Genomic DNA, 18,309 nt, shown 5'->3' on the forward strand with positions numbered 1-18,309 from the left:
TCACTTGAGAGTCACCAGCTGTGTTTCGTGACCTCAAATGGGACTGAAATATTGAATGACTGTAGGATACAGGCAACTACGAATCCAATTAATTCCCAAACACAGCAGAAGACTTAAAAAGAGAGCAATGAGGTGAAGCACTGGATAACTGCCATTCGTCCGACTTGGGAAGTTGTAATAGGTGCTGCAGAAAACCAAATTAAAGAATTTGGTGGTTAATGCCATTAAAGGAAGGAGGGAGATGGAATTGTTGCTTGAAGGTAGGGGAGGAAGAATCATTTTAAAGTTGGAGAGTCTGACTGTATTGAGGAAGAGAGACCAGTGGAAGATGGTGAAGCTACAACCCTGAGAAAATTTGGCATCAGTCAGACTGCCTGGGCAGGTGATTTCATCTAAACCGCAGGGTTGCTTTCTGTAAAAACGGGTGTAATAATGGTATTTACTTTATTGTCTTATTTTGGTGATTAAATGAGATGTGATTATTTATGTAATGCACATAGCCCAGGACTTAACTTAGTAAATGTTAGCTATTATTAAATTACCTTTATCTTCGAGGTAGTCTTTAAATGCATTTGACTAATAAGTATTCTGTAAAATATCACTAATCACTAATAAGTATGCTAGAATACTTATTATCACTAAGTATTCCATAAAATATGGGCCTCAGAAAGCAAGCAACTGAATATAGTACAGTCATCTTTTATTACTCACAGATTATTATCTCAGGTAGTTTTAAAATATGTTTCCCGTTTTGAAATGGCATGTACTGAAGTAGAATAACAGCTTGAGCATTACAGCTAGCATACTTTGAAACAAAGTTGTTTGAAGATAAGATGTGTTCTAGATCCTAGTAGAAACGTTTAGAAAGTTTTAAAATTAAGCTAATCAAGGCATGTCATTTTAAAATATTCATATTTTTCAGTTTTAAAATCAATCACATGAAAGTTGGAAAGGTTATTAATATTGTGTCGTTAAGTCTAAATGTGTTAAGTATACATTTGAGCCTGTTCATGTTGTATATTTCTGTAGTCTGGAATCATTTGTTAATTACCTGTATAAGTTCTAAATAACATTTTTTAAGATATATGGTTCTTTACACAGTACTTACTAGAATTAACTTTGCTGCTTTATTGAAATTAATATGATTGATCACAGTCATTCAAATGTTTAACATATTTGGCTAATAAGTATATATATTTATGTATATTCCTTTAAAACTGCTTGCTCATCGATTACATTTGACGCATATAGTTTCTGAAGTGATCCTGAAGAGAGGCTAGAAACCTTTGTAATTGGTAGATTCAGCACACTAATTTGAGCAATGACAAACTTGTAATATGGTTAAGTAAAATTTCCTTTTTTTTCCTTTTTTTCCTGTGGCCACCCTCCTGGTGCTGTTTTACTGTGTCTAAGTCTGGTGTATCCCTAAATGGCATATGGCCCCACTCTACTCCCGTGGATTCCCCTGGGCAGTCGATGTTCAAACAGCTTCTTGCATATTGTGCCGAGATGCGGAAATTGGCCACTGGCCATGGGCGGATGCAGAGCTTGAATTGAAAATCAAATTAAGCCGAATTCTCTGCTTAGTTTTTAATTAAACCACTATGTTAATTCAAACAGGACATATTAGGCCTGGGGGGTTGACTATGTCCTTTTAAGGGCCTTAAATAGCTTTGCTTCTCTCTTCTTACGGTGGTGGCGGTGTGTGTTTCTATTTTATTAGGACCATCTCCTTGCTATTCCCTTACTTTCTAATTCTCAAGTGTAAAAGGGTAGAAATGGTTTTGATAAAGTAAAACTTTTTTTTAGTAAGCAGCTAACTTTTATCTTGGAATTTAGATTTATTGTTAGCAGTTAAATGTTTACCCAATGTAGATTATTTTGCTGTCACCTATGTGTATTGTATTGAGCTTTAGGTATGTTCATAGGTATTTGAAAGTGACTCTGTTTACATCTTAATTTTCCAACTCTGATGAAAAGGTTCCGTTTGGTGATTTTTGTTTTGTTTTGTAGTAAACCTACTTTTTCTGCAGTATGTGGATCTTAGGGCTCAGGGAACATCTTAGGGCAGACATTACTGCTGTACTTACCATACCTCAGTTGGACTGTATGATTTGTCTCCCGCCTCCACTCCAGAAAAGACCTCCAGATTGTCTGTATTAATATCAGAGATGTTTTCTGATTTTGTAATGAACTCTTGGAGGTATAACCTCTGGCCAGTGTTTAAATGGTAGTTAGGAATATATTTGTTTCACATTATATCTTAGCATCTTATTTTGAATTAAAATGTTAGGAGGAAAAAAAATTCAATGACTCAATGAAAGTGGGAGAAAATATCTCCATATGATTGTTATGTAAATTTTATGACAGATTAATTCATAAACCCAAGATTTTCCTGGGAGTAAATTTCTGTCGTACTTCACTTTAATGCCTATCTTTGATTTGAAGTCATAGCATAAAATGTAACATAAGCAACATCCTGACCAATTATCCAAACCATCCAGACATCCCCGCATGGCCAGAGCATAGCACACGGTCTGTAGGATTAAGAGGTTAACTCCTGTAACTTCAAACAAAGTGCTTGATAATAAAAGCAAAAAGTACAAAATTTTAGGTAACTTCCTTTCTTAATTAATTGGACTGACCAGGTGGAAGCGAAGAGTTCTGTGCTGGTGCTTGGAATGTCTATAAAGCTGAGCAACATGACAGCACAATAGAGGAGGAACAAAGATTTTTTTAATATGTTTCTATCCTGTGTCACAGTTTGAAATTGTCCTGGTTTATGTCCCTTTTGGCAAACTTACATAAAAGTGACCTTGTACTGTATTTTATGACCAGATGACTTTTTCCCCCCAGTGGCTAATTTGTATCAGGCCTCCATCCTAAAGAGACACAGAGTGAGTAGGAAGTCCAGCCTCTGTCTCCACGAGCTTTCATTGCATTCTTTCATTATTTTTGCTCGTTTTTTGCCACTGATGATCCATAAATTGTTGGAAATGAGTGATTAAGGAAGTGCTGCTTAGTGTTAGTGGCACATGCGCATATTTGGCCTGGTTCTGGTGGGTGAGAGGAAATCACAGACAAAAGGGAAGCCCCTGCTGGGAACCCTGCAAGGAAATTTAACTTGGGTCATGTTTTGATCTTAGTGTTTATTACAGAAAATGAAGCCATATCTCACTAACTATTGTTATGTGTTAATTTGATTTTCCCAACACCTTCAAGAAAAGAAATCATAGAGCAATTTATTAATAGAAATCCTCTACCATCCCCTAATTGAGAGCACTAGTTTTTACCTTAGAAATGGTTGTGGATCAGAATGATTCCTTTGAAAATACTCTCTTTTGATAATGCTGTGATACTTAAGCTTCCTGTTGGAATTGTTCTACTGTAAAGGTGTGGTTACAACCATGTAAAGTGAGCATTTGAAACATCAAATCTGGGCATATGGGAACTCAGAAAGAAATAGGAAAGTGTTATTTTGAGGAAAGGAGTAAATACATTTATTTCATTTAAAAATCGTTTGCGTTTATAAAAATTTTGAATTGAAAATCATTTAGTTCAGGAAATGACATTAATTTTGTCACTGTTCTTAATACAATTGGATCTAGCAGGGCACTAAGTTATGGCTTTAATTATAGTGTCTGTTACTGTTAAGTAACAGGTTTTTTAAAGACATCACTCAGTTTCCGTATACATTGTGATGGTATACTTTGAATTGAACCCTTACATTGTACGTTCATCTTTGCCTCTCATTATCACAAAATGATAAATTTCTGTATTTAAAGGCTAGATTATCTCTTTATTTGCATAACAGTGGCAAAAAATATGAACTTTGGAATTCAGAATACCTGGACTTCAATCTTCACTCTTCTTACTGACTGTTAAAAACTTAGGGCATATTTCATTGTGTCCACATTTATAAAATGAGTCTAACAGTGTCTGTCTACCAGGGTTGCTGAGGGATTTAGTAGCCTCACCTAAAAGGTTGGTAAAGTACCCAAGACACATTTTAAGTAGCAGTTATTATTAGGTGCTTAAATGTACCAACTACGTTGAAGCTGATGATGAAACATCAGGAAAACTTGTGTAAGATTACTTTTTATATCTAACAGCAAAGTGACATGAGAAATTACATTGGTATTGACATATTCAGCTTTTATTTTTTTTGAAATAGGATCTGTTTTAGAACTGTATAGCTTGTAAAAAATAGGTATTATGTTTAATAGATAACTAAACTTCAAACCCTTTTATATGATGATTAAATTACTAACTAATGTCCCGTAATGTGTGATAGTTTAGGCCTCTGTTAAATGAAGAAAAGCTTTGGCAGAGAGGAAATAGAAAGTCACCAAGTACAGATTTTAAAGTAATTATACTTTAAATTAAACTGGTCGTAATACTTCCAATACTCATGAAACAGTTTTATAGAAGTAGTCATTGTTAATTAGAGTATCTTTTCTAAAAGTTTTTGCGGGGAATAGAAAACTACCCACCTTTGGTTGGAATAAACTTTATTTGAAAGTAAAATTAAATGTCGGATTTAGTGCTACTAGAGAGCTTCTTAAGTCATTAGGTTACTACAGACCTGCAGGACAAGAGCTCACCAGAGAGACTAGAGGTTGAATTGTTACAATCTTAGATTTATTTGGCCCTTAAGCTCATATTTATTCATCTATAAAATCATTTATTCAGCGGGTCACAATGTTAATCTTTGATCTATGAAATGTTTGCCAATATATAGCTGAACCTTGGTACATTAATTTACAGTTCATTTATTTGTCATTTAATATAGAAGTTGTGTATTTGTACACATCGAAGGCAGTAAGATTGTTTGACATAAGGTAATATTTTAGCCTGTGATAAATCTACTTTTCTTTAAAACGTAAGTCACTAACATGATACGACTTAAATATTTATTGATTTGCACATTTTCCGTTAAAGAAAGGAAATTCTCATCTAGAAAGACAAGGTTGTATTGTTCTGAAGTGATTGAATTCTACAGCAACTGAAACATTAAAAAATATATATGTGAATGTATCTTCTTTTAGGGATTAAAAATAAGATCAGCAGGCAAAACTGAAAAAATGAGGACACACTAATGGTAGACAAAGTTAGGATTCAGTATATTGAAATGATCAGTTTTATGGAAAACATTTCTTCTATTTGTAGCACAGAGGAAGAAGTTTTAAGTTGTTTTATAATACTAGATTTATTTATTTATTTATTTTTAGAGATGGAGTCTCGCTCTGTCGCCCAGGCTGGAGTGCAATGGCAAGATCTTGGCTCACTGCACCTCCCTCTCCTGGGTTCAAGTGATTCTCCTGTCTCAGCCTCCCAAGTAGCTGGGATTACAGACACCCGCCACCACACCTGGCTAATTTTTGTATTTTTAGTAGAGATGTGGTTTCACCATTTTGGCCAAGCTGCCCTCGAATTCCTGACCTCAGGTGATCTGCCTGCCTTGGCCACCCAAAGTACTGGGATTACAGGCGTGAGCCACCGCACCCAGCCAATTTATACCAAATGATTCTCAGATCTCCTAGAAATTACAGAAGGGTTTCTGCAGTTTCATTCTGTAAAGATACCTCATACTATTTCTTATTTTTTAAAATAAAAATATTTTATATTTATGAGTATTTTATATTTTTTTCTTTAAAACAAGATATGTTGAGAGCCTATGAATGTGGGGTTTGATGAGTATGCCAGGTATTAATAGAGGTCAGGGGAGCATGCCCATGATTTCAATGCTTGACTCAGCTGAACCGGACAAGCCGTAGGCATGGTTTTGAGCTGTTTTCTATTTAAAAAAATTCCTAGTCACAGATTGCTTAACTAATGCCTATAATGGATAATTGGTTAAATATCATAAATAAAAGGTACACCGATGTTTAAATACGAGGTAATGAAGAGCATAGTACTAGTAACAATACAGATAGTAAAGGTCTGTCCATGTTACTCTTCACTAGATCCTGTATTTGGCTGATCAATTTTTTTTTTTTTTTAAAGAAATGGGGTTTTGCTTTGTTTCTCAGGCTGGTCTCCAACTCCTGGCCTCAAGCAGTCCGCCCACCTTGACTTCCCAAAGTGCTGGGATTACAGGCTTGAGCTACTGTACCCAGCCTTATGAAAACTATTGTATAGCACATCAGGATGGCCCTAAAACCTTAAAATTAATGCCACACAGAGAAAATGGAGTACGAGGCCAGGTGTGGTGGCTCACACCTATAATCCCAGCACTTCGCAGGGGCCAAGGCAGGTGGATTAGCTGAGGTCAGTTTGAGACCAGCGTGGGCAACATAGTGGAACACTGTCTCTACTAAATATACAAAAATTAGCGGGGTGTGGTGGCAGGCGTCTGTAATCCCAGCTACTCAGGAGGCTGAGGCAGGAGAATCACTTGAACCTGGGCGGTGGAGGTTGCAGTGAGCCGAGATCGTGCTATTGCGCTCCAGCCTGGGAGAGAGAGCGAGACTCCATCTCTAAAAAATAAAAGAAAAAAAAGATCCAGTTATATCTACTTTGACTTTATTTATTGAAAATAGACAACTTAGACATGGAATGTTACTTACTGAGAAATATTTATCACTTATTGGGAAATAACTCCTTGAAATGTTTTCTTATTTCAACATGTAGAAATAACATGAAAATTATAAAAAATAAATCAGGGTTTTAGAAGTTCAACAGATTACAGTTTCAAAAATATTGTAAGTTGTCATGCAAAGAGAAATTTTAGTCTGTGTATTTTCTACATCAGGCTTTATTTGAGCCTGATTATATAATGTTTGTTGTCACCTCATGAGTTTTTTTTTTTTTTTTTTTTTAACGTAGTTGGTTTAAAGGAAGTTAAACAGCATATCCTATTGTTTAAATAGGACCTTGTCAAAAATATAACTATATAACAAGCAGCCTGTCTTATTAATATTAAGTACATAGATAAGTTTTCAAGAAAGCCAGAAAAATCTCTGAGTATTTGAAGAACAACAAACAGGAACAACAAAACCCCAAGAGTAAGTAAATAAGCCAGGCCATGGTTTCCTCAGCAGGGAAGGGAGGGTGGTCACCAAGTAACGTGGGACCTTTAGTTTGGAAAAAATGAGGTTAGAGGCACACAGAGACCAGGAGTCAAAACTGAGGCCCAGTAAGAAGTGCTCAGGCAAAGGGCGGATTTTAAAGCGTGCACACACCTTGCCCATTGGCAGAGGATGACTGTCAGCCTTAGCTCTGGGCAGAAGAAAGTCTTCTCTGTGAGCTCATCCGTAGGCGTTGACTTCCCAAGAGTTTGCGGCTCTATATTACTATAGATACCTGTGTTGTTGGGAAATCTTAAGCCAAGAAAATGGCATTAAAGTTGATTAAAAATGTTATGCATAATTTAATCATTTTAATAAACTATATATATATCGTAAATTTTGATTAGCGGGGGGTATATATAAAGATATAATTAAGGCTGGTTTTAGAAAGTTGATTTATTATAATTTAAGATTCATAATATATACATTTGACGTGGTCCTATTTAACCATGTCACGTGCTGTCTAGTTTTCTTTAATTGTGTGAGAAAACTCAGGACTTGATAACAAACATTATATAAGCAGGCCCAAACAAAACCTGATTTTGTTTTCTGCTAGCTTTTCTACATATTTACACTTAAACTAAACTCTTTCTTAGTAATTTGATAGTTGGTTTCGCTCTTCAAGTGTTATCATTCCTTCAAAGCTGGGGTGAATAATGTAGTCCATTCTATTTTGGCTACTTTGTCCTTGAGTTTTGCAAAGATAAATATTTTCATCTATCTGTAGCTAATTTTGTGAGGTGGTTAAAAAGAGAAAATCTAAGTTATTTTCTCTCTGTATTACTATTCAGTTATTCTAGAACAATTTATACAATAATGTTACCCTTACCTATTATTTCTTCACATTAAATTCTTACCTATAATTAGACGTATTTTTGAGCTTTTTGACTATAAGCTTGTAGCACTGGGCGTCACTGCTAACCTTTTTCTTTTTTCCCTCCCCTCCCTCCCTCCTTCCTTCCTTCCTTCCCTCCTGGCCTCCCTCCTTCTCTCCCTCCTTTGCAGCCTCCCTCCTTCCCTCCCTGCCTCCCTCCCTCCCTGCCTCCCATCTATACCTTTCCCTGGACATTTTCCCATAGATTTGATCCCATCTATTTGCTGTCTTTTAGGAACTTCTCAATGTCACTAGTCTGCTGGTGGTGCTTCTGTCCTCTAGTGTAATTAAATCATTCAGTTAGCATTTTTTGATGGCTTATTGCATGCTAGGTACTGTTGCTAGTGTTAGGGACATGTAGATTGGTGATTTATTGTATATTTCTCCCTTCTTTTATGGTAAAAAGTGCGTGTGTGACCCATCATCTTGAACTCATGACTCCTCTTCTACCTGTTCGCTTTACTGACGTTTTATCTGGAACATAGTAGTAATTCAGTCCTATATTAACTTTTTTGCATTCTCTGGCCTTGTTTCCACCTCTGGGAAGATTCATTGTCTCTGCTTGAATCTGCTCAGCTTTATTCTAGAGATATGGAGCCCGGGTCTTTTCTTCTGTCCTTTGCTCTGTAGCAAACAGAGCAAAGCTTTGTAGTTGTTTTAGTGTCTCCCGACCCTAAGGTTCTGTTTAAGGAAGATTTTTTCCAAGGTAGTGTTCAGAAACTCATTCTCAAGGTTGCAAGATGATTCCTATAAGTTTGCGAGCCACTGCTGAATACATCCGTATGTCAGGATTCTTAGTGTTTACCTCTCCTGTGTCTTACGTGGCTTGCATGAAGCATATCACACTGATGGTTTTGGTTAATTTTCCTGTTTACCTTGCTTTCTGTTGGGTTTTCATTAATATTCTAATTTTTACAATTTTATAGAATGCCAGTTAACCCCAAATCATATTTTAGGTTTTTTTTTGTTTGTTTGTTTTTGTTTTTATGTTTTTTGAGACAGAGTCTTGCCCTGTCTGCCAGGCTGGAGTGCAGTGGCGTGATCTTGGCTCACTGTAGCCTCTGCCTCCTGGGTTCAAGTGATTCTCCCGCGTCAGCCTCCCAAGTAGCTGGGATTACAGGCGCACACCACTGCACCTGGCCCCAAATCATATTTTGTATCATTCCAAAGTACCTCAACATTTGTACTTGGATTATTGTTTTACTATAATTAGTGTGTACTTATATTTTATGTCCTTCTTACTTTAACAGTTCATCTTGTGTACATACATTTTTCTGGTGTCAGGAAAAATTGTCTAAGACTTGGAAATGGGCAAAAGAGATGCAGATGTCTGTTAGTGGAGTCCTGGGCATTGTGTGATAGATCCTGGGGATTACCGGGTCCTAGAGGGGTATGTGCCTTTGACTGACTTTCCACTGCCTGGGCCCTTTTACCTTTAGATAGTGGATTTTATCTAATAGAGAGCCAATTGACTTCCCCCTGTATAAAAAGATAACCCCAACATTTCATTTTATTTTCCCATAGGATATTATGCAGTTTCGCAAATCAATTTTAGGATTTCTGATTATCTGTACTCCTCAGGTTCTCCTTTGACCTGACTTTAACAGAATTAAAACCATGTGACTCTGCTACTGAAGGACATTAGGGACAGACAGAAGCAGGGTGCTGGGAAGACAGCTGTAGTCAGCAGGCAACGGTAGCATTGGCTTTGGGCTGAAGTAGTGAACGTGAGTACTGGTGATGTGAGAGTTCAGTTTAATGCTTATAAAGGTCCACCAACGTACAAGACGCCCTCCAGAATTAGTCCTGCCCGCCTCCATCCACTCTCTAGATCCATTCACTAAATTCAGTATCATCAGAGGCAGGAGATGATAAGGAGAACAAGCAGGACAAGAATTCTTAAATACGGAGATGAACAGAGAATTCAAAGACGAATAAACATTTGAGAAAAGCCAACACCATGAGAGGCCCCAAACTCAGTGTATTACTCAGAGAGTTGGTAGGCAAAAAAGATTTCAAGGAGACTTTTAATATATTACCTAGAGGATTTTCTTTAACAGAAAAACTTAAGGATATCTAGTCCTCAGTATTGCCAGAAATGCTGAGTCATTCTACACCATGCAGAGCTGGTTACCACTTTTAGAAGCAAGCTGCTATTATAGTGTGATACTGTAAAAACAAACAAACAAACAAACAAAAACCAAAATAACAAAAAGGAAACAGAATACAACAAGAAGAGTGAGAATTACGAAGGTATTAACTGACAAAAAAAGACTTTCATTTCTGAAGCAGATTCTACACATAGACTTTGATGATGAAGTTGATGAGCTGACATGGCCTGATCTCTTACACCATTGAAGGAGCTGTCTTCTTTCTTTCCTGTTATGGGTAAGAGCAGTATCTAGAGTGGATAGGAATGTTTTCATGCAGTACCTGCACATGTCCTAATGAACCTGCATAGCGGTAAATAAAACTAGAAAGTCAAGCTTAACTGAATTTAAAAATAGATTATTCAAATAAAAAAATTTAACAAGGACACTGAGTACAGGATTAATATATTTTTTAAAAATCAATAAATACCAGCAACAAACTGAAAATCTAATTATAATAGCGAGACAGCCTAAGGTATGTTGAAATAAATCTAACAAATGATATTTAAAGCCTTTATGGATGGAAACAATAATGGAAACAAAAAATCTTATTGAAAGATGTTGGCTGGGCACAGTCACTCATGCCTATAATCCCAGCACTTTGGGAGGCTGAGGTGGGAGAATCGCAGGAGGCCAGGAGTTCGAGACTAGTCTGGGCAACATAGCGAGGCCCCGTCTCTATAAAATAAAATTAAAAAAAAAATTAGCTGAGCCTGGTTGGTGCATGCCTATAGTCCCAGCTTCTCGGGAGGCTAAGGTGGGAGGATTGTTTGAGCCCAGGAGTTCGAAGCTGCAGTTAGCCATGATTATATCACTGCACTTCACTCTTGGTGATAAAGGAAGACCCTGTCTCAAAACAAGAAAGATGTTAAAGAAAACCTACATAAATTGATAGATATTCTGTGTTCATAATTTTTAGAGTTTTTGCAATTCTGATAAAAATTCTGCAAAGTTTTCTTATAGAATGTGACAAGCAGGTAGTAAAAATTTAATGGAAGTGCAGAAAGCCAAGAATAGCCAGAGCAATTTTGAAGAACTAGGTGATGGAACTTACTCTATCAAATATTACAAAATAGGCAAAGAAACTAAATAGACAACCAAACTCTATCCAAAGAAGATATACAAATGGTCAATAAGCACATGAAAAGATGATCAACATCCCTAATCACTAGGGAAATGCAGATTAAAACTACAATGAGGCTGGGCCCAGTGGCTCATTCCTGTAGTCTCTCCATTTTGGGAACAAGACCAGCTTGGCCAATATGGCAAAACCCTGTCTCTAGTAAAAATACAAAAATTAGCTGGGCATGGTGGTGTGTGCCTGTAATCCCAGCTACTTGGGTAGCTGAGGCACAAGAATCACTTGAACCCGGGAGGCAGAGGTTCAAGTGGGAGGCAGAGCTTGCAGGGAGCCAAGGAGCCAAGATTGTACCACTGCACTGCAGCCTGCGTGACAAAGTGAGACCCTGTTTCTTTTTTTTTTTTTTTTTTTTGAGACGGAGTCTCGCGCTGTGGCCCAGGCTGGAGTGCAGTGGCGCGATCTCGGCTCACTGCAAGCTCCACCTCCTGGGTTCACGCCATTCTCCTGCCTCAGCCTCCTGAGTAGCTGGGACTACAGGCGCCCACCACGGCGCCCGGCTAATTTTTTGTATTTTTAGTAGAGACGGGGTTTCACTGTGGTCTCGATCTCCTGACCTTGTGATCCGCCCGCCTCGGCCTCCCAAAGTGCTGGGATTACAGGCGTGAGCCACCGCGCCCGGCTGAGACCCTGTTTCAAAAACAAACAAACAAAAAACTGCAGTGGACTCCACTTCGTACCTGCTACTAAGCTGACTACTAGCAAAACCCAGAAAGCAGCAAGCATTGGTAAGGACGTGGAGGAATTGGAAATACTGTGCATTGTTGGTGGGAGTGTAAAATGGAAGAGCTGGTGTAGAAAACAATATGGCGATTCCTCAAAAAATTAAAAATGGAATTACCATCTGATCCAGCAATTCCACTTCTGGATATGCATCCAAAGGAATTGAAGGCAGGAACTCCAACACGTACGTGTACACCCATGTTCATAGCAGCATTATTCACAATACCTAAAGTGTGGAAGCAGTCCCACTGTGTATGATGAATAATGGGTAAACCACATGTGGTATATCCATACAATGAAGTATTATTCGACTCTAAAGAAGGAAATTATGTCACATGCCACAAACGTGGATGAACCTTGCTAAGTTAAATAGTCCAGTCACAAAAGGACAAATTCCGTATGATTCTTCTTATATGAGATACCTAGCATCGTCAAATTTGTAGAAACAGAAAGTAGCATAGTGGTTGCCAGGGATTGTGTATTGTGGGGGAAGTTGTTGTTTAATGGGTACAGAGTTTCAGTTGGTGAATATGAAAAGAATTCTGGAGATGGATGGTGGTGATGGTACCGTAACAGTGTGAATGTAGTAATGCCACTGAACTGTGCATTTAAAAATGGTTGAGATGGTGAATTTTATGTTATACATATTTTACCACAATTTAAAAAAACACAAATAGAGGATAAACATGGCAGTGTTTTGTGGTTACCTGTGGGTAGGTTGGTACAGAAGGTTGACTTGGTTGGGAGGATGGTCATCGTAATGTTTGTTCTAGTTGGTTAGTATATACATAGGTATTTAATAGACATGTAAAGCTAAATAGTATACTTTTATTTTAAAATAGAAAGGGAAAAGGGTGATTTATCCCTTGGTGATCAGCTCACATTAGCTAAACAGAGGCTGATACATAAAACCAAATGCCAACTTGCTGATTTTCAATGGAAAAATATATAAATATATTAATAAAATACTAGTATGTATGTATGCGTCTGTACTCATACTGCCCACCCAAAGTAGCTATTATTTATTGAGAGATGCAGGAAATGTGGAAAACTGGGAGAGGAGGGCCCAAAGGAGCTAACGGGGAACTAGTCTGGAGTGAGAGCAGGCAGCTGGAAGCTTTCATGTACGTCTTTCCTGTTTTGTTCACTGTCATAAAGGACCTTCTGTGGTGTTTTGAAATTTCTAGTGCTTTTTGTGTAAAGTATTATTTGCCACATAAGCAGTATGATGCTATTACCTAAATTATCATGTGGCATTGCTTTTTATTATATTTTAAACCTTAATGTCTTTTATGTTTCACTATAATAAGTGATAACCCTAATGATCTTTCTTTTGTTATATCTTCGTTGGAGTTTGTTCTTGAGTGTTTCATGAAACGAAAGTGGATATTGGCTAAGATGTTCTGCTGCATTACAGATTTCTTACAGGACTGGGCATTTGACCTCAGTATGAGCTTGTTTTTATGGAACTGAAAATTAATGATCCGGTAAAAGAAGCTTTTAGGTCCTTTGCTTTAGGTCCTTTACTAAAATCATAGGTTTGTCTTGTTTGTTTTAAGCATTCTCCTCCACTTCCTCGTTTCCATGTGGTGTTGTCTTTTGTGTCTTATTTCTGTCACTGGGGAGGGGGGAGGTGGGGGTGAAGGGTAGGGGTGGAAAACACAGGGCCCTGAGGGCTGACAGACCTGAATTGAAAGTGAATTCTGGCATGCGGGCAAATTATTTCACTCTTTTGAGTGTGAACTTTGTTATGTGTAATCAAATTTACCTTTTAATACATTGCAAAGATTCAGTAAGCATGTATAAAGCAACTAGTAGGAGCTCTGAAAGTGTTAGTTCTCATTTCTTCTTTTCCATGAATTTTGAACTGAAGAATTAGTTGAACAAAAATAGAAGAAAAGAGCCTTACTAGCGAACCAGTGAATTATTTGATGTGGTGTGGTGTACTAAGAAATATTTTTTCCCAAATTTAGAATTATGTTTAAAAATGTTGATATCTAGTTACTGTAGTCTTTTTATAATTCAGTTCTTTCATTTACATATTGAAAACTTGTATTAATTTATTTGTAATCTGGAGGATTTTTATTTGTCTAATATCATGGGAAATTTCTGCCCACAAATTTTAATGCAATGGACATCTAAATTCAATGAACTAACAATATTAGTATTTTATTTTAACTTACCCCAAGCACTTTGTTTTTGTCCAGCTTTAGCAGTGTGAGCATCTTATAGTGTTAATTTTTTCATCTTGTATAGACCACATTAAGTATATTTGTATATAAAATAGACTGTATAGCATATTAATATTAAAAAACATTTCACTATTTTACTATAGAGCTTAACAAAGCTTTTCACAAAGCCGTTTTCTTTGACGTGAAGACCAAAGCTCTTTCGTGTATACTCTTAATGATTACTTGGAGCAAAGGGAGAAATGTTTGACACTCTCTAGAGATGCTTGTTTGTAGTTTTTTCATGGCTTAAAATAAAATAATTAATACCTGCTTTTATTTTCTGTTATTTATTAGCGCTTTTACCGATCTTCCCCCGATGACTGTGTATATGTTCAGTGCAATCTTGATGCCATGCTGAGCAAACCTTGTTTTAATGTTACTAAGAGACCCTTTTTATTAAGTGGAAACGATAGCTTGATATTATTTTAAATGTTCTGTGAATGTAGAGGTTTTCCCAGGCTTCCTAAAGGGTAGAGACATAGTGTATGAAGTGGTTTTTACATCCCTTACAGGAGGGCAGGATGTCCAGGCAAAACCTTGTTTAAATGTTCATCACCATAGAAACATTACAGCTTCTCCAGAGAGCTTTTGTAAGTACGTTGTAATTTTCACTTCATTGATGTGAATTAAATGTATAATTGACCAGCACAAAAATTCCAAGAAGCAATTATATCATAACCATTTTAGTGTAGTAGACTATCCATTTAATTCCCATTTAAATCTAAAAGAAATCTATGTGTCTGCAAGCATTTAGTCTTTACCAATCTAGTTCATCTAATTTAACCTTTTATAATATTGAGGTTATTGTGATTTCAAAAAATGCCAGTGTGAAATTAACGTGATTAATTCTATAGCTTACTCAAAACAACTGGTGTTTCATTGGCAGAAAAGTACTTAATTTCAGTGATGTTTCTAATACACTGAGTGTTTATACTGCAATTTTAATAAGAAGGATGGAGTTTCGCTAAAGTAATTTAAACTTACGGTTTTTTTGTGGGGGATGGCAGGATAAGTGTTCATACTGGGAAATAAAAATATTGTGAAGTACATGAAATCCTGGTGACAGAATCTAAGCATTCAAAACTAGGTGAAGAAAGTACAGTTATTGATAATAAATAGAAGTTCTTATAGTCCTGTGATCCTGGATTCTCACTAAGAGGAACAATGGAGACCTTCTTCCTTGTTTACAATGTTTTGCCACTTTGTTGTTTGAAGGGCATTTTAATAAGTTATTCTGACATCTGGTACATCTTTTAGCTCAGTATATGCAAGAATGGAGTTGATAGGAAGCTTCCCCCTGGGGCTTTCTAGCTCCTGATTCTGACCCTTAATGGAAAAATGAGCAGTCGGCATATTTTTTGTTTATATGCTGTGCTGCTGGTGATTAATGGTGGTGATAAAAGTGCTCACAATGCTTTTCATTACTTGCAGTCAGAATGGCATCCAAAAGTCTAAAAATCTCACACATGGCATGCCATAAAGGCTGTGTTCTTGAAGCTCGGTAATATTTTTATGATCTCAAGAAAGATAGTGATAACAGCTTATAGATTTTTAGTACTTGTATATTTACTAGTGGAAGCTGAATTAGCAAATTAAATCTCTGACTATTTATAGTCCCATCATCTCTCTTCTCTCTAGCTCAAAGTTTTGAAGGTAAAAAATTTGCCACATTGCATTTAACGAACATATTTATCTTTTTTTTAAGGTTTATCTAAAGCTCACGCGTGTGGTATTTAATTGATTTTAAGTTGGATAGGTTTTGTCTCATTTAATCACAGAAAGAAAATAAAATTAACAAAAGGGAAAACTTAACTATCCTAGCCTCCTAGTGGATTAAGTCAGAATAACGGCTCTTTCTTACTATATCAGTTATCTTCAGTATTTTATAGGACAAGCATAATCATATTAAATAATTTTGATGACTTGTGCTGTGGCAGCCTTTTCTATTAGTGTTGTTGATTCACTCTTTTAATGTAGCTCGATAACTAGAAAAGTAGCAGATTTCTTTTTGTGAGTTATTTACTGGCTTTCAAAAGAAATATTGACTAATTTGAAATGACTTTTTGAGCAATTTATATGATTTGACTACAGAGAGTTCTTTTGGCTAAATGTTTCTGAATTGATTGCTTAAACATGTGAGTATTTCAGACATTTCTTGTTATTATTTGTGTATCTAAAATAAAATCATCATCTTGGATGGGTTATGGTGGCAGTAGGAAAAGAAGGGATGAATTTGAGTTGTAATTACACAATAGCATCAGAAGCACTTGGTGTTTGACTGGACCGAGGCTCAGCGTGTATGGTGGGGGTCGGGTATGGGGTTCAGCAGGAAAGGTAGGTGACAAGGGTGTTTCCAAAGTATCTGGCATAAACAGCAAAGTGGATAATGACGTCATGTATTCAGGTATGTGATACTGAAGGAGGAGCAGAGATAGAGAATAAAACGGTGAGTTTGGTCTTAGAATTAAGTTTAAGGTACCAGTGAGATGTCTAATGAAAGATGGCAGTTGGTATGTATGGTTCTTGGCCACAGCAGTAAGATTGGGACTAAAGATATAAACTTCAGAGTTGCTGGCTATTGGAAGAGAAGAGGCAAGATCACTTAGGTAAAAACTGAGCAATATATCTGTGAACCGTCTTCATCAGAATCAACTGAGGTATCACTTTGGGGCTGATGCTCAGGACTTGGCAAGCCCCTTGGTGATTACGATGCAGGTAGACATTTGAGAAGCACTGATATGACATGTGAGAAGATGAACATCTGAGATTGGGCCACAGGAGAAAAGGGATTCAAGGTATTTTCTTTTATAGAATGAAAGAAATAGAAATGGAAACAGAAGCTAAGGTGTAGCGGAGGGAAGGTGAGGGACTCACAGACCCCACTCAGCTGTGTCCTACTGAGGTAGAGGTAAAGTCAGCTGTAGTTGGAAGAAAGTAGAGGATGAGATTTTTGATCAAAAAGAAAGGAAAACATTTTAAAAAATGTTGTGAAAGGCTGGGCATGGTGACTCTCACACCTGTAATCCCAGCACTTTGGGAGGCCGAGGCAGGCGGATCATGAGGTCAGGAGATTGAGACCAAGAGATGAGATTGAAACCCCGTCTCTACTAAAAATACAAAAACAAAATTAGCCGGGCATGGTGGCGGGTGCCTGTAGTCCCAGCTACTTGGAAGGCTGAGGTGGGAGAATGGCGTGAACCCAGAGGTGGAGCTTGCAGTGAGCTGAGATCGCGCCATTGCACTCCAGCCTGGGCGACAGGAAAGACTCCATCTCCAAACAAACAAACAAACAAACAAGCAACAAAAAAGTTGTGAAAATTGCTAAAGTCAGCCAGAGATCAGTATAAAGATTGCCAAGTAGCACTGAAGGCCCACTTTGGAATGTCGTCGTAAAACTTTCTCATGATTGTATAATACAAACTTTTTTGACAGGGCTGGGAATCAAGGAGTAGGTGCCAGGGGATTGTTGAAGCTGGTCTGGTGGAAGCCAAAGGTTCAAGGAGCTCTAGAATATTGTTGATGCTGGCTCATCATTAAAATTCACTAGTGAACCATGGGGTTGAGGCCGGGGAAAGAGAAGACCGATTGGAAGGATTGGGAGGGAACAAGGGAGTGAAGGTTTTAATGATGTGGAGGCAGAGCTAGGCTAGGGCACTGAGGGGACAGGAAAAGATAGGAAGTTGTAGAGTAAGAGGGCAGTTTGAAAGTAGGGGTTCTTAGAGGTGAGCCTGAGAGATTTTGGAATAGGATTAATGCATGTGTGGGTGTCTACAGTAGAATGGGAATGAAGCTCATTGGAATTGAGGGGATGAGCCAGGATGTTACTTATGAGGGCAGGGGATGTGATAAGAAGTACTTGTGAACCAGGTGCTCATATCATTGAGAAAGATGGGACTGCTTCTTACAGGTTGGTAGATGATAGGGAACAAAGTTGGGGAGAGGGTGACAGGATGGGATTAGAAGGTGGCATAAATTTAATTTAAAAACACAAATGATATGTGAACTCCCAAGCCTTGGAGATTTCAGAGACAAACGTAATAATTTGAGTCATTATAATGAACCATTACATTGCGTTTACTAAGCACCAGATAGTGTCCTAAGCATATATATATAAAAATATATA

The 18,309-nt window shown here is 37.3% G+C and overlaps 1 protein-coding gene across 11 annotated transcripts in view; it reads left to right on the plus strand.

Moving 5' to 3' along the window:
• Positions 1 to 18,309, plus strand: part of LMBR1 (limb development membrane protein 1) — a 223,140-nt gene that overhangs the window by 88,029 nt on the left and 116,802 nt on the right. For 2 of the 11 annotated variants that reach the window (XM_021936479.2, XM_021936480.2), the window contains one exon: positions 14,699 to 14,776. The exons of the other annotated variants lie outside the window; for them this stretch is intronic. In XM_021936479.2, coding sequence (XP_021792171.1) covers positions 14,732 to 14,776 — 45 coding nt within the window. In that variant the 5' untranslated portion in view covers positions 14,699 to 14,731. The remainder of the gene's footprint in view (positions 1 to 14,698; positions 14,777 to 18,309) is intronic. 11 annotated transcript variants of the gene reach the window in all.

The sequence above is a fragment of the Papio anubis genome, chromosome 4, assembly GCF_008728515.1.
Source record: "Papio anubis isolate 15944 chromosome 4, Panubis1.0, whole genome shotgun sequence".
Classification (NCBI taxonomy): Eukaryota; Metazoa; Chordata; class Mammalia; order Primates; family Cercopithecidae; genus Papio; species Papio anubis.